The sequence below is a fragment of the Nanorana parkeri genome, unplaced genomic scaffold (assembly GCF_000935625.1).
Source record: "Nanorana parkeri isolate BGI_ZX_2015 unplaced genomic scaffold, ASM93562v1 scaffold69, whole genome shotgun sequence".
NCBI lineage: Eukaryota > Metazoa > Chordata > Amphibia > Anura > Dicroglossidae > Nanorana > Nanorana parkeri.
The window spans coordinates 817856-835167 of NW_017306337.1; the positions used below are offsets into that span (position 1 = coordinate 817856).

General features: G+C 42.3%; 1 protein-coding gene across 1 annotated transcript; it reads left to right on the forward strand.

Annotated features, from left to right (window-relative positions):
* The first annotated feature begins 842 nt into the window (after positions 1 to 842).
* Positions 843 to 17110, forward strand: LOC108804668 (axin-related protein-like). Its single transcript, XM_018576508.1, has 12 exons — positions 843 to 1447; positions 5776 to 5905; positions 6342 to 6979; positions 8499 to 8621; positions 9986 to 10076; positions 12213 to 12353; positions 12663 to 12952; positions 13343 to 13537; positions 13681 to 13860; positions 14797 to 14883; positions 15930 to 16091; positions 16357 to 17110. Exons 2-12 carry the CDS (start codon positions 5801 to 5803, stop codon positions 16481 to 16483), a joined length of 2139 nt encoding a protein of 712 aa, XP_018432010.1. The 5' UTR covers positions 843 to 1447; positions 5776 to 5800; the 3' UTR covers positions 16484 to 17110.
* Positions 17111 to 17312: the final 202 nt, after the last annotated feature.

Sequence of the window (17312 nt, forward strand, 5' to 3'; positions counted from 1 at the left end):
AAAACTGTCACTGACACCGGATCAGTTGCAGCCGGGGCATTCTCCACCCCTTTGTGACATGGGAATGCACCTCCACAACTGATTGGGCCAGGAGGGGGCGCTGCCAGTGACAGTTTTCCATGAGTGAACTTAGTTTGCGCCAAGCCCCCCAATACCCCCCCGCCCCCCACTAGCAGTAAATACCAAAACATAGATTAGTGTCTTTAGGGGCCCCAGAGCGCCGCATGTGTCCCCGCGGGGAAACAGGAACATAGACCTTGTCCCTTTGCCATGAATTAACAAGGTGACAGGGTCTCTTTATGGATAAAAGATGCGTCTTTTTGTTCTTGAAGCATTCCGCCGCCGCTGTATATTGTGACATGTCAGGAATGCCTTCATGCAAACTTTTTCTGACGGGTCCACTTTAGTAGCAGCGAAACAAAAGCACTGCAATTTTTTTGCAGCATAAACTAAATACTTTCAGGTCACTTGGTTCAAAAACAAGAAAAATAGGAATTAAAACACATGCTACCACTTAACAGAGAGAAGGGGGAAAGAAAAAAAAAACTTCCTTAATCATTCACAAATGTGGAGTGCATGTGATTTCTCAAGCACATCATTTTCAACTCTAAATGTGTTATTTATTTTTTTGTTTCCTTGTAGTTATCCCCCCAGCCCCCTCTCCTCTGCTCATCCAGTTCAGGAACAGTTGATTTTGCAAGTTTGAAAAATGTTTAATCCCTTCCCCACCCCACCCCCCTCCCTTTTCTCGGCCTCCTGGCTTGCAGCACTTCAGGGGTTAACAGTGATTGAAGGCTCTTTGAAGATGGGATGAAAGGAATAGCTGCTGGAGACTCTGCGCGCTCATTGGTCCGGCTGCCTTCAAAGGACTCTTTTTCTTAACCAGAGGGGGGAGTCTGGCTTTAAGAAAGGAATTCAGAAATCCCAGGTCCTAGCAGAGCCGCGAACGCAGAGGAAGACTTGAACTCGCTGGGAAAAATCCCCAGCCGCCCCGTTTTAAGAGAAAATCAAAGCCACGTTATTAGAACTCCCCGGGAAGAGACGGGGAACGGCAGCGGAATTTTTTGAAGCGACTTTACGCGGTTTGTAAGAAGAGGCGCCTCTATGGAGCTTCCAGGACGCAGCTTTCAGTGATCTCCACTGATGTTTCATTAAAGCCATAACACCCCTTTGTTCTTTTGGCTTTGTCCCCAGGGGGAGTGAAAAAGGGCTTTTTGGTTTTGTTTAAAAAAAAAAAAAAAAGTTCAGAGAAAAGAGAGAGGAGGGAGAGGAGAGGGATCCTTCCAGTTCTAACTCACCCGAGGAAGGTGGGAGCTCTCCTGCTTTCTCCAGCCTGGATTACAACTCGGATTGTACATGGGATCAGCCATGAGTGAGCCGCCCCGGCCCGCTGGATTACTTCTCTTCTAAACCGGAGCGTACCGACAGCCAGGATCTGCTTAAGAAGGTGAGTGCTCCCCCGACTGCCTGCGAACCTCTCCGGCCGGTGTGCGATCTGCCCCGCTACGGGCTCCCCGGTGTCCCAGCACCATCGAATGCTCCCCCCCCCACCTCTTTCCAAACTCCCCAACTGTGCACCGGATCTGCCGGTCTGATCACAGCAAAGTCATACACCGAGCAACTTGGCTCCCCTCTTTCTACAGTGGTCTGTGTATGTCTGACTCCCCAGATGACTTTCCCTCTGGTATTTTAAACTTTTATATTTGTACTTTGTATTTTTTGGGATATCATTTTTTTTTTTTCGTACCAAGCGATTCGGATCTCTAGCCCCCGGCTCTGGATAGCTGTCCCTGAAAGTATACCGGACCCACTCTCATCAACATTACACTGAAATCCCCAATTCAGGTCTTCCCCCTATATATCTGGGTCATATGGACACCCTGGGCAAGTGATCTTATTTTTGGCTCAGGATCAGAAGAGGGTCTAAGCCACTTTGATCAACTTTACAATGAAATTCCCCTTTTCCCCAATGCTGCCTCCAGCTGTATACATGTTATCCTGGCTTTCTGTACAGCAATAGTGATCGGATGGTCACAGATATGTCCCTGGAAATGGACCTGATCAGCACTAAGCAACTTTTTTTTTTTTAAATGAAATTCTCCTTTCTGCAATGCTGCCTCCAGCTCTCTACATGTTATCCTGGCCTCATGGACATGCTTGCCAAGTGATGTGATTTGTGGCCCCAGCATCTGAGTATCAGTCCCTAGAACAGGATCTGATCAACTTTACAATTAAATCCTTATTTTCCCAAAGGGGGCCTCCAGGTCTTTACATGTTATCCTGGCCTCATGGGCACCTTGCCAAGTGATTTGATCATCACAGAATATCTGTCCCTGGAAGTGGACATGATCAACAATAATCAACTTTTTCAATGAAATTGCCTTTTCTCCAGGGACTATTAGTTGTGTGCCTATAGGTGGCAGAGGTGGTTTTTCTATATATGATTATTGAACATGTTTTCCCATCATCTGTAGGGACAGTCATGTTTACCAAGTTGGGACCAGGAAAACAAGGACTTGCCCTGTGCTGGCAGACAGGGGGGTTACTTGAGGCACCAACACTTGTGTGCCCACAGGCTCAGCTAATGGTTGACTTACCATTAAAGTTTACCAACAAAAGTTTTGTTTGTTTTTAGTGTTGGATACAGTGAGGAAGGGTTAGATACCCTCAGTTCTCTTTCCTGTGCCCCAAATTCTCCCTCGTTTGTCCTGATGACCATTGCCAGTGGGACTGGATTTGAGTGAAAATCCCAAAATTTCCCTCGTTTGTCCTGATGACCATTGCCAGTGGGACTGGATTTGAGGGAAAATCCCAAAATTTTGAGTTGTCCCCAAAATATGAATAGAAGGGGTAACCTTCCAACTGTTTAGAGGAGGATTTCCTTTCCTTTAGAAAGATCTTCTCTCACTTCCTGTGGTGTGTTTGAGACAGGAAGTGAAGGAAAAATCTCTCCAATGGGTCAAAGACCGCAAAAAAAAAAAGTTTTGTCCGAAGGTATACTCATCACACCATTGCCAAGTGATTTTGATTTTTCAGTCCCAGGCTCTGTATGTGTTTCTGAAAATTGACCTGATCCGCTCTGATCAACTTTATAATACAATTTCCTTTTCCCAATGCTGCGTTACTACCTAAGTGGTGCATTTGAAACAGTTTCCCATTTTCTAAATCTTATCATAATGGGGATTGCTTTGTAAAAGTGAATGAGCAATATCTTGTCCTTGGAAATGGTTTTGAGATGCTTGTGGCGTGGTGGCTGTGTGATTTGGTTTCTTTGCATTTAATCTTTTCATGGAAGTTTGAATGCACTTTATTGCCTGACGTTCCCAGTTTTCTCCATGTGGGATGTAATGGATACTAGCGTGGCGTAGCCTCCCCCCCTCCCCTTGATGTGTAGTCAAGTCCTTTCTAAAGTAATGAGCTGTGTTTTTGTGTTGTGGCCTAGAGGTTCTGATTAATTCAGAACGATTCCTTTTCTTGTAGACCTGCAAGGGCGGCTTGTACCGCGTCAGGTTCTAATAATGTTGTGCGGACGCTTGGTTATCAAAGTATGCAGTGTGTTCCAGTGGAAGAGGATACTACACCCCCGCCAAGCTAAATATTTTCTGAAAGGTCGTTCTCACCTACCCCACTATGGGAAACGAGAGGCATCAATTTGCAGAGAGGCTTTCATGTCCTGTGCAGTCCAAAGCTTGCTCTGTGTCACAGCAGGAGGCTATGGATGCAGCCCCCAAGTGTCACGCTTTGAAATGAAGTTAACCGGACACCAACAGACTCCTTAATTGGGGGTCAGATGTAGGGAAATTATCTCATAGTCTCAGTTTACCAAAAAGATCGGAGTCTTTACTCAATGGGCTGGTGAATTGAAGCTAAGAAAAGCGGAGACGTTGTCCATGGCAACTAATTTCCTTCTAGTGCCTGCCAGGGTCCAGTGCTTTGCCGTGCAGGCATTACTGTGGGTGGTGTTAAGGCAGCCAATTCATTTTCAGCCAGCTGCCAATGCATATTTTAATAGACCTATACACTTTTCGAATATTTATCATGGAGAACATCAGCACGTTGTGTTGCGCTAAAATGCACATTTGGGGTGCGCTAGGCCGCAATTTAAGGACCACTGCTGCACACCAGACGTAACCATGTGTTACTACGTGGTGGTCTGGCTTTACACTGTGGCCTGTAGTGTCCTATTAGTTTATGGAGAACCAGACACCCTCAGAATCTGGGACTGTTGCCCATAGTAACCAATCAGCTTCTCTTTCCAGTTTAAGTTTTGAAAAAGAGATGCTGATTGGTTTCCATGGGCAACTGCTCCAGATTCTGTTTGCTCCAGTTTTCATAAATCCCCCTGATTTATTTTTTGTTCTATTAATTTAAGACCTCAAAAATGTTGTTGTTGAGCAGATTTGAGTCGCAGCATGCAAACAGGCCTAGAGTTGCTATGAGCAACAGCCGTATTGTTAGCATTCCCGTTTTTATATAGGAGCTGCAGTGTGACCCATCACAGCTCTCATGCTGTCTGTAGGCGAGGGGCAAAGTGGGCCTCAACTGTATAGTATTTCATGAGAATTGGTGAAATATTTCTTGCTTCCCTTATCCGCAAATGCCTGTGAACTTGTACCTATAAAAGTGTTCAAACATCTGGATATATTGGACACATTCACTGGTATGCTGGGGAAGAGAGAGCCTTTGGCCCACCTGTTGTGAATAATTTCTCTTGAAAACTCTACAGGGCGACAGGGTATGGCGTAAGTCATGTTGAAAAGGAGGAAAATGGATCCCAGATGGCCATTTACTTGTAATAGAAACTTGCAGTTCCGGAGGAGTTATGGGCTGCAGTCTAAAGTGGATTCTTCCCTTAATGCACACTTAATGATTAACGAGAAACTTTATGAAGCCAAGAGCAAAAACACATTTTCACAACCGAATTTTGTGTATGTTTTGATGGGCGGTGTACAGACTGCAGGATTATTCAGGAAATCTTTAGAAATGTCACTATCTATCGCCTGGCATATCTTATTGGCTGAAGTGATAACGGCGGATGGTCCGTGTCATGGGGATGTAGTGCATCCTTTTCCCTGAGACGCTGCAAGTTTGTCTGAGCTCTCTACTGGTTCAGCACACAATGAATGCTGCAGGGCCCATTTACAAAGTGATTACAATTTTTTTTTTTTCAGTTTTTGCTAACCTCAATTTATAAATCTGCCCTGCAGGACGCAGATGCAACTTTATTATTGATTTACAATGCTGGGTTTCAGTCCTAGTAGATGGCTCCTGGCCATATTTACAATAAGGCACTTATGAGTGATGTACACAGGATAACAGTCTGAGAAAAGAAGGCAGCAGTGAAGGGCAACATTTCCAACTTGTGATTTGCTGGTTTAAGCATCAAACCTGTAGAGAAGGTCTGTGTAAGATTTTAAGGGGTGTCCTAAGACTCTCTGTAGCCAGTGGCATGCCATCTCCATTCCTTTTATGTACAGGCACTTGATTGGTGGACTTGTAGCTTTATGTTTAGACCATTGTGTTGGCGTTTTTGGTTGGTAAGCTGGGCTTTGCCTGTACAAGAGGCCATTGCTTTTCAGTCATCATACATCAGAGGCCTCCACTGAAATCCACACAGCAGCTTTATTATGTTTACTCTTTTGATTTAGCCTTTTATTCAAATAGGTGTGTCTCTGGTTGTTTCATATACTATAATAAAGGTTGTGACACTGTTCACTTTAAATTTGCAAATGCATCTTATGAGTCATTTACTAACATGTCCTTTTCTTTTATCAGACATTTGTCACAACTTCTGGCAGCCATGAGTTCTGCTGGGGTGCTGACCTGCATGCCAGACTCAGGACGAATCTTCAGGGAGACTTCTATGCGCCCACCAGTGCCAGGCCAGGAGACCAAGAACTACAAGGTAAGCTTTTATTACTTATAAAGAGATGCCCTTTGGTCCATGCCCAGAGTACACATGGGTAATATTTGGACAAGACAGTACAACATTCACAAACAATACTCTGCAACACATTCAGGATACTATAACTGCTTGTTACAAAGTTGTCAATGACTTCAGACATAATCTAAACCTTTTTGAGGTTAGCTTTATAAGGAAAGCAGAGTAATACAAGTTCCTTTTCAATAAATGTGATTTATTTCTATTAGATTATGGTCCTCATGTAAAGAATAGCAGTAGATACTCAGTGCATCCAATCAGAATGAAGATGGGACCATCTTTAGACAGCTAACAACATTTCTTTCGCCAAATGTTTTTATAGCACAGGTCTATTAGTAGTTGATGAAGCTTACCATTGAGTATGATGCTAATCAAATATTTTTTCTCTCAATTACTCAAGACTGAAAAATTCAGTATGGAGCCACAATGTTTTGAGCAACAAATAAAGCACAAGGAAGAGTCCTTTAGGGAGGCCGAAGGTTGCGTTGCCAATGACACGCGCTTCTCTCGGTGGGGCAGATCCCTCAATCTTTTGTTGGATGATCAAGATGGTGCTACTCTTTTTCGGATGTACCTGGAAGGGCAGGGCCTGGTGGACCTTCTAAGCTTTTGGTTTGCTTGCAATGGCTTTAGAGCCATGGAACCGACAGAACCCAAGACATCAAAGACTGCCAAAGCCATATATCGTTGGTATGTACAAAATAGCCAAGCTGTTTCGGGACGTTTAAAGCCAGCCACAAGGGCCCAAGTGAAGGAATGTGTAAAGAACCAACAGCTGAATAGGACTCTGTTTGACCAGGCTCAGCAGGAGATTCAGAGGGCCATGGAGCAAGAGGCCTTTCCTTCCTTTTTGCAATCTGACATATGCAAGGAATACGCTCATGCTGTGGACAGTCCCGTTCCGGATAGCCCTGGACCTGGTCTCCCAACTCTGGCTGAGGATGAGGAATTTGGTGGGTTCCACAACTATAATGTTGGCTTGGGAGCAATGGGGAAACGAAACCGTGCCTTCTCACGATTGCCGCCTAGAAACCAAAGGTGAGTACCAGGAAAACAAACCAGTTCCTTTTTTCATGTCATTTTCTACTCTTTTAAAATAGTTGTTAATTTTTGCATTTGTTAGTATTCCTTTTAAGCTAATGATGGGTTAATTTTTTTTTTTCTTTTTACTTCAAGCTATTTTGTTTGTTCTCCTGCACTTTTTCTTCATTTTCTTTGTTCCTCCCCTCCTTGTGTTAAAGGTTAACTTAGCTGTTATTCCTTTCCCTGAGCTCACATATCTTTGATGTGAACAAAATCTCTCCCTGCTCCAGAGATCAAAGAAGCAGATCCATGAAGCGGGCCGGGTTTTTTTTTTCTCCCTCTGTGCTTCCCCCCCCTCCCTCCCAAGATGCCTTGCTGTTTCAAAGCCTTATCTTATAATGACTTTTTTTTTTTTAAATAACAGTTATTCTTTTTTATGGCTTATGCTGGATTAGATAGTAAATCTGTTAGAAGCATCAGTTTGGAAGATATATTTGAGCTACAGCTCTTTTTTTTTTTTTTTTTATTTTGATTGTCCAAACTTCTTGCTAGTAAAAAATAAAATGCATACAGTCAAGTTCCCTTTTGGAAAATCTTTTTCTTTTGCCTAACACTCAAACAAGGAAGATGATTTGATACAATAACTACGGTTACATTAACTGCTCACATGAGAAGTTCACTGAGCTAGAGATATTCCAGGGAAAAGTTTGTGTGGGAGTAGATTTTACAGATAACACCTTCAGGTAGGCTCATGTAGAAATTGGGTTTCCTTTTTGATATGATTACTAGGTATCCTATATCCATGTCAAGTTGGCATGCCCTCTTAGTCTGTCAGGTCTTACCAGGAAGAGGGGCATAGCTTTAAGTTAAAGGTTATGAAGACATTGAGCACTGTTTTGACAATGGGATGTGTATGTTCACTGGTTTGTGGTCCCTACTATTGGGACCCACTAACAAGCCTCTCCTGAAAGAGGCTGTATACTCACCTGACTTCTGCCCTTTTCCCGATCTTCACTCTCTTGCAAATCAAAGCCTCTTAATCTCTTAATCTTCCTGATGTGTTGGAAACAACCCACCCTTCCCTGTGGGTGCACTCTGTGGCTCCCCCTGCAGGCGTCTGCGTCACTGTAGGGCATAGCAAGGACGAAGGGGCCTGCAGAAGAAACAATGGTGTGCTGTCTAGGCATCCCACACTCTTGAAAGTGTCAGATTTGTAGATTGTTCAGGTGGCCATAGCTTTTGAAACCAGAGAGGATTGGATGGGGTGGCTGCACTGGTAAGTTTAAAACCTTTTCTTTTGAAGATCAAGACATTCAAAAGAAGATGTTTTAAACTTCCCAGTCCAGTCATACCATCCAATCCTCACTGGTCCATATTGACATTTCCATTCTTTGACAATTTTTGGCCACACAATTGCTTTAATGGTGCAGTTAAAACTCGATTCCCCATTTTAGAAATGTTTTTCATCAGTTACCTGATTTAACATTTTTAAGCTAAAAAGTTTAGTATATAATTTAATCCATATCTTTTGCAGATCCCATCTGCGGAAGACCGAACCTGCCTACCAGTACTTTGCCCCTGCGGCAAGTATCAATGACAGTGAAATTTCAAGCGATGCCCTGACAGAAGACAGTATGTCTATAACAGATGGTAGTGTGTAAGTATTTGATCTTTACATAACATAACAATATCAAATGCATATTTCTCTGCCACGAACTGACATCCTCTAGTGATAACATTAGGGTTATCATTTCCAATATTAAACTCCATGATCTGGTACATGAGAGTTCCTAAAACAAATAACATAACATGAGGGGAAATGGTTGCATCCCAAAAGGAAATGCAGGAGTTAGAAAAATAATTCCACATGCTTGGACATGTTCAGATGTCTTTGGCACATGGTCATGTGGGCCTTGGTTCTTTCAGCATGTAGACTGCCAGAGGGTACAGGTCAAGAAACACATGGCCTCTTGATTTTTATTTTCCTATTGTTAAAGACCATGCATGGAATTTTGTTGCTCACTGTGATGATGTTGCCAAGTGCATTGCTTCCATAAGTGGTGGTGTGCGTTCACTTGGCTGTTTGGTACCTTCACAGCTGAAAGAGCCCATCATATTTGTTCCTTGTAACAGTTCAATGTGCACACTTAAAACAGCAGTGATATACTGTAAGTTACTGGAGAATATTATTGCATCATATAGGCCATGGAGCCCCAGGCAAATGGTTTAAACACTTCTTAGTCCAGTTATGGTTTCAGTTAAAACTGTTAAAGGAGAACTATGGGGTTAAGGCTTTTCCCCATAGTTCTCCTTAGGGTAACGGGAGGACACGTCCTCCCGTCACCCTAGGCTCAGTCAACCGCGAGCTGTTGCTGGCGGTTGACTGAAATCAGTTAAGCTCCATTATAATACATCATTATATGCATTTTTAAAATGCAAGCCATGTAGTTACCTGAATTTTACTTTAGATCAGCCTCTTGCAATCCCTTGTGTAATAGAGCTCAATGGAAGTAATAGTACAAGGAGCCAATTGGTTGTGCTGCTGTGCTCATGTGCTAGCAAGGAACATGCTGAAAGGAGGAGGGAGCAAAGTGCTAGAGCATTGAGTCTTTTGCTTCTCCTTTTATTTTCTAATCACAGCTAGGGGAGTGACCTGACCTGTAAGTTTTACTTGACTGCAGCACAGAAAAATCACATTTCAAGCCTTGCCAGACAGGCCTGTGCTGCGTGTCAGCTGGATAGACATATCCCAGAAAAAAATCGGTTCCAGGTTTTAGGCATTGGGAGGTTTTTAGGCCATGTATAATGAGAAAGGTACAAGGATGTTCTCTTCAGTCACATAATGCTCTTGCACAATCTAGTAACCTTGCTACAAAGCTGCAGTAGGGAATGGTGGGGTCTCCTTCCTAACCTTGATTTTATTTGACCACTTGTGAGTCACATATCTGTCATACTTCAAACTGTTACAGACCTTCACTACTTGTATTATAAAACTAAAAAATGTTTTCATCTTCCTAACAGAGATGGAGTTCCACCATACCGCTCCAAAAAGCAAAGGGAAATCCATAGAAGTGTCAGTACCAATGGACAAGTGCCTCTGCCTTTTGTTCCTGTAAGTATTTTGTGAAGTTTCTGCATAGATGATACAAAATAAAAGCGTAGATCAAACATACCTTCTATTATGTCTTGTCCACCTGTATTAAAGTCTCCCCCTCATAAGAAAGTATGTAGCTGCCATTGCAAGACTCATGTAAATGCTAGATGCCTGGCTTTGGTATGTTTCTGTTAAGTCCCAGAACAATCATGTTTTAGATCAGTGTCAGAACTACTTATCTTTAAGTCTGTGCAGGTTCTCTCTCATCCATGTCATGGTACATCTGTAAAAGAATATATCAAGGTAACTTGACTTGCTGTATGTTTTCATAAAGATGTTTTACTGGTCATCCAATTAGCTTTCTCAATTCTGAATTGAGGAAGCTAGTCCATGACCAGTGAAACATCTTTATAAAAAAATACAGCAAGTCTACTTGCCTTGATATATTTTTTACAGATATACTTAAGTTTAACTTCAGTGCTGTCGGAATCATTGATTCGAATGTATAAAGCATCAGAATGATCCGAATGTATAAAGCATCAGAATGGCAGTCATAGAACTAGCATTCTCAAAGGAGAGCTCATAAGAAATCCTAGTAATGACCTCCATTAGTCTCATGATGGTGGCCTTTTCAGCATTACATGCTCTATCCAAATTTGACACTTCAGCTTGTATTGGGCAGTTAAAATGTGCTGCTATGTCAGTTACGTATGCTCACGGAATACTCTGAAGCTGGGGAACAGTCTGTTTGGTCAGGCAGTTGACATGGGTGTGCCTACATCATTTTAATATTTGAATAAAGAGAATCATTCATAAGCATTGAACAGTCAGAATATTTAAACTCATCCTGTCGGGCATATACAAAATGCCCGCACCAACGATACAGCTTACGTGGTGCCTGAGTATACCTGTTTCAATCTGCAAAGAAATTTGTCTGTCTTGTGGAAGTCCTGGATCGTAGGCCCAGGCTCTACACAAGACTGTGACTTCTGGCCACACTGGCACTAAGCCCCCGTCACCTCATTTACGGTAACTGTCAAATGCCAGAGCCTGTACTTTTTTATTTATTTTTACCTGAGTTTTCCCCATTGGCATAGCAGGGGATAGAGCATGCAGCCTGGAGTGAGCAGAACTTAGTTTGGCAGCAGTGGAATCCCTGTGTACAGTCTGGGGCTTGGATGTATGAACTTGACAAGGATGTGTACAGTGATTTGAAGACTGATTTGAAGACTAAGGTCTCGTTCACACCTAGGTGTATTGCATATGCGCGTCTGTCGCGCGGTTTTTACTGCGATTCGCGGTAAAGTCGCGCGTTTCCGAAGGCTACTTGGCTGTATCCCAATGGAAACGCGCAACAAAACGGCCCAAAGTAGTACATGTACCTTTTAAGGCGTGGGCCGTTTTGTAGCGCGTTAGGGACGGGCGGAAATACGCCAAGGTTGGAACGAGACCATTGAATACAATGGGATTTATATTTTTGAGCGTTTTGTAGAGCGTTCGTCGAGCGTAGAACGCGCTACAAAACGTTCAGGTGTGAACGAGGGCTAAATCAAACTCTACAACTTTCCTGCACCTCAGCAGTATTTGCATTTATCATTGTTAGACCTTGACAGGTTCACTTTAAGGGACGATCCACTCCTACTCGTGTGCCCTGTACTATTGCTAGTCATTTGGATTTGCTCTGCAACAGCAATCTGTAATTTAAACATCTAAAATTGTCAAGCCAGGAAAACACTGCAAGCTTATTTAATAAAGGAGAGAGCAAAGTGCAGTAATATATGACAGCAATCAGAATTTATATTCTTGCCATCTGACCTTGGTATACAAATCATTTAGCTGGGGGGTAATGCACTTCATCTATGCTCTTTGAACTATCCTCCTTGAATAAGTTTTTTGTAAGCTCAATTGGTAAAGGAATGCAAATAGGACTTCTGGTTTTTAGAATGCAGTATCCCATGGCAACCTGTTGATTTTTTTTTTTTCTTCATTTTATTGCGCTCTTGACTGCTGAAAAATGGGAGTAGTTGCTGTGGGCATAATTGTTTCATCACCTTGGCCTCCTTTTTATATAAGCATATTGATGGTCTAGGGTTTGAGTTTGTTATTGCAGCAGCCAGATTGTTTCCCTGAACATTTTTCTCTTTGTTCTTACAGAGAACTATGCGCCCACCAGCTGAAATGATGCCAACGAACCCTGCAGAATTTGCTGCAAAACTAACGCTAGCTTTGGAAAAAGTTAAAAAACAAAGAGACGCAGAAGAAAAGCTGGAAGAAAGGCTGCAGAGGTTGAAAGAGGTAAAAATCTTAGAAAACTTCGGGAGGGGGGCAGTAGTTATCAGCACCAGCAGAAAAATGTCTGTGATCGTAGCATGCACCTGGCATTATGACATGTGACAAGTTGAGGCATGCAGGATTGTAGAATGCTACTGGAGTCGCCTTTGGCAAGGTTCTGCCCTAAAGATACAGGAGTAGCTTTAATTACTTTGTATTCTTCAAAAGGCAAACTAGAGATTGACGGTATGGCTTGGTTGAATTATGAAGGAAAATTTGGGGCTGGAATGTTGAAAGAAAACATTTTAAGAAAAATGCTTTTTGTCGTAACAGGAAGAAGAGAAAGCGGAATATGATATCCCTCCATCTAGCCACGACGCTGTGCCAGCTGCTTCATGTGAGGATGACCCACAGTCTATCCTGGATGACCATGTATCTAGGGTCTTGAAGACGCCAGCAAATCTGTCGCCTAGATCTCAATCCCCCTTCATTCAAAGAAAAGCCAAAGGTCAAGCATCATTTGGCAAAGGTCAAAGCTTAACTTCCTGTCACTTAAGGCCAAAAGCTCCCCCAGGAATGGAGGCGCCTGTCACACAGAATGTAGAACAGCGCAGTTCCATGAGGTATGTATGATCCTGTCAGTGAGTGGGCCTTGCTGTCTTGTGTGTGTTTTTTTTTTTTATTAGAATATCTTTTGCTTCAGGCTGGACTGCTTCTATAGAGCCCCATACTGATATTCTCTCATGCATTGTACGTGCCTTTAGACACCACTACATCATGCAGATTAGAATCAGCAGCTTACTGTATAGAATGTGTGTGGGGTTTTGTTTTTTGGGGGTTTTTTTAGTGCCCCTTCCCAAGTGGACACTTGTACCATCCTTACATCTGCATGCTTTTTCTGGGGTCTTCACTAAATTGATGACGCCCCTTCCATTTAAAATCATTTTTGTAAGCAATATTTTTTGGTAAACGTGTGTCCTATGGCAATGCTTATGTTTTATGTGCTTCTTTAGTTCCCAGGGAACCAGAAGTTGCAGAAAGCCAGAAGGCTGTGCGACCACATACAAGACAGAAGAAGGTCAATCCTCTGTTGGCCTGACCACCCCACTTTCCAACGAACAGGAAATAGAACGCAGCCACAGTGTTTTGCAATGGGTTCTTGAAAGTGCCAAAATGATGAAGAAGCATAATCGGGACGTTCCCACCAAGTAAGTGTAAACATATGCTACATGTGTGGGCATTGGAGCATACGTTGCATATGCTCAATATGGGATTTCAGACCATAGTAGATAAAGCTGATTGACTGCTAGAATTTTGAATTGCTAATGATGGAAATTATTGTTTTCTGCAGTGTAAACCACGCTCCAGAGTTAAAGAGGACAACACACCGTGCAGCATCTCAACCAGCACATCTGTTCCTGCAGGATACCTCTATGCCACCTCTTAATGCTCCTAATACCCTTGACCAACTGGAAGAAGCCCGCAGGCGCCTAGTTGAGGAAAAGAGAGTTCCTAAGCTTCATAAAAGCAGGTAAAGAACATTGCAAATGTGAAATAGTATTGTCCAAGTTGTTAGCCCCTGGGTTTTGTATGTCTTAAATACTCCAACAGCATGTTCTCCCTGCCATGATTCCAGATGGGATTTTTGGTTGTTCACACCCACATTTGCCTGTTCTAGGCTCTCCCGTTGCATTCTCCATAATATAAAATAGGTAATGAATCCACAGGGAGGGTGGGAGCCCTTCATAATGGTCACAGAAGGTGTACTATCCCAGGAACTGTGCAGAGACCTTGGTTGTTTGTCACCTTTTTGGCTTGCCACCAACATTGAGGGTAACGTCCCTTGATACAGTGTCTCAGCCTATAGGCTTTATTTATATTTTTACTGCAAAAAAAGGAAGTCAAATCTAGTAACCCCCCACTACCCAATCGTACAGTCTTGCATATTTTGAAAAGCAAAATCCACTGAAAACTTTTGAGTCACTGCTCCTTCCATTAGGCCGCATTGAATGCATCGCTTTCTGGGAATTAGATTTCCCTACAATACTTTTATTCTGTGGAAAACCTACATTCACTTGGCTTTGTAATAGTTGTGGGATAGCATTGGACATTCTGTTAGATCTTTCCACTTGAGTTTCAAACAGATATAGGAAACCAGTGTGAGATTCACCTGCTGGCAACCATGCAATACTGAAATAGGCTGTAGCCTTTAATCTGCTGAACACTATTGTTGGCGTATGCAGTCCCTGGACAACACTGTTTGTACTGTAGCTTATTGTAAGGTTATATTGTCTATCTTGGCTACTCAATGGCCAGGTACAAGTGAAATAATTCACAATATTTAAATAGCAGCTAAAGATGCTAGTTTGCATTTAGTGTGCAGATAGTGTGCCATAAATATACCCCATCATGCATCTCTCCTAGCTGTTGAGGTGCACAAGTTTAATACTGTTTATTTGTACTCCAGGTGTGTGCAGTCTGCAACGCTGAAAGAAAAAAGCAAAACTGCTGAGAGCATCTCTTCCGGCTTCTCCACACTGAAATTCTCTGAAGAGTAAGTACCTTGTCTGTGATCTCATGCCATCTCTGCTGTTACCCTTGTGCAGAAGCTAAGAATAAGCATGTGTCTGTTTTTATATTTGTGTGCTTTTGTTCTGTTTGTACTGAGCTCCTTGGCTCATAGCTTTTGAAGTGCAGAGCTCTGACCACAAGGCTGTATGGTGTGTGTAATGTTGACTGCAAGCCCAAGCAGTCAACATTACACAGGCAGTGACATTCTCTGTCGTGCTTAAAGTGAACCTTTCATGTAAAAAAAGTTTTTCTCAGCTAGCACTGATCTTTTATGTGAGCAGTCCCACCATGTAATGCGGGTACCTACATAAGAGGGCGTTGTGGGACAACAGAGTAAGCTAGACCTCACTTAAGACATAGAGGAAAGAGGTAGGCCATCTGGCTGCAAGTGCCAGGCTTTGGGGCACCAAGGAAGGTACCCTATAACTGCGAGTTCAGCAGAAGGCTAGGGATGCACAGATACTTTTCGAGTACCAGTGCCGATACTTGGCATTTTCAGGAGAACTACCAGGGTTGCAGCTGGGATCGGGCTCTGGTGCTCCACCACTGTTCTGAAATCATTAGTCGATATTGTTTTAGAAAAACTCACATGACAATAAACAAACAAATGTATCAGTACTTGTAAGTACTAGGGCAAGTATCAGTACTTGTACTCGCAAAAATGGTATCGGTACATCCCTTTATATTTATAAAAACAAAATCATACATTAAAACAGAGATGTACACATCCCAGGAGCTCTGTGTGCTCCTTACAAATGACAGCTGCCTCCTAATTTTTGAATTTTTCTCTAGTCTTGGAGCTCAAAAGGTATCTGTACATGTACCGAGTACTGTACTTATCGGTGCATCCCTACACAAGACCATCAGTAGAAGTGATTGCCACTTGTTTTACAGAAAGTTAATGAACCCAAGTCATAGTGCAGGCAGAGATCCGGTTGCCTCCAGGACACTGCAACACAAATGAACTGCATGTGTAAGGTACCCTCACTCAATTCTATTTTACTCATCCAAACATTTTGTGTTTTGTAGGCTGAAGTCCACTAAAAAGATGAGCATCGATCAAGGACAAGGAGGTTTAGCGATTGTCTATTATTTCTGTGGAGAAAGAATCCCTTATATGATTCGAACAAAGGAGCCAAGCTTGACTTTGCAAGAATTTAAAGAGCTGCTGAGTAAGAAGGGAAGCTACAAGTAAGTATCCAATCTGATTTGTAATGTTGCAGTTTTTTCAAATGTAATACAGTAGTGCAAAAGGCAGAAAAGTGCATTCATTTGTGGCAACCATTGGAAAATCCCCTTTCGAGTGTAAGACTAAAAGAAAGCTGGCCATTTGATTTTGATGTGGACCACCAATGCCGCCTCAACCATTTATTAAATGAATGCATTATTTGACTTGTATTGCATCTTTCACAGCATTATGTTTGCCAGATAGTAATCTCCTACTTATTATTTCCAGATATTACTTCAAGAAGGAGAGCCAGGAGTTTGAATGCAACGCTGTATTCCAAGAAATCTCCGAAGAGGATGCCGTGCTACCACTCTACGAAGAAAAGATTATCTGCAAGGTGGAGAGAGCATGTTGAATGTACACTTGACACAAGTGAATAGCATTTTAGTGCTGCTCATAGATGTGAAATCTTGCTGGATAATGGACAATGCAGCAAGCTGAACAAGATGGAAGCTGAGAAGGACAAAATCTGGTGATCTTAAGTGATTGCAGCGACTTAATTGTGGAAGTATAAATGGAATGGCTGCTTAGAGAAAAGAGACAAAAGGAAGTCGCCCAGTCGTTGGTCATAGTGCAGGGATGCAGTATGTGAAGAAGATTGTGATCTCGTACTGTGGATAACCGTACAGAGTTCTGCTTGAACAAAAACTGAACTTGATATGGAAGTGGAAGCATGTTTTCCTGGTGCAAAAAAAATGGAAACACTCACTTCCTGAATGTTTAAGGCCACTAAGTATATTCAGGTACATTATATGTACATACTTCAGTGTATTTATATAGCACATAGCTTTTTTATTATTATTATTTATGGACAGGATTGACTTTGCCATATAACATAGAGCATTTCCTGCTATGTTTTGAATTACCACTATGAAATCCAATATTGCAAATCTATGGATAGTTGAGCACCCTTACTACAGAACCTGAAGAGAGGAATGTCATTGATCAGTTGTGTCTTACACGGAAAGAAAAAAATGGACCCTACGGATGGGGGAAAAAAAAAAGAAATCACATTTAAACTTGCCATCAACATTTAAAGAGTAAAAGCTTTCCTGTATATTCAGCTGACGCTGAATATTGATGACTTATAGATGACCGCTACGTTAGGATACGCTTTTATTTCTGGTTATCAAGCTATGCAAAACAGTTGCTCCAAATGCTGCTAATTCAGATTGCTGGTGGTA

Excerpts from the sequence above, each read along its gene's own strand:
- LOC108804668 (XM_018576508.1), top strand. The coding sequence starts at position 5,801 with ATGAGTTCTGCTGGGGTGCTGACCTGCATGCCAGACTCAGGACGAATC. Across the intron at positions 6,980-8,498 it reads TTGCCGCCTAGAAACCAAAG|ATCCCATCTGCGGAAGACCG; the intron begins GTGAGTACCAGG and ends TATCTTTTGCAG. Across the intron at positions 14,884-15,929 it reads ACACTGAAATTCTCTGAAGA|GCTGAAGTCCACTAAAAAGA; the intron begins GTAAGTACCTTG and ends TGTGTTTTGTAG.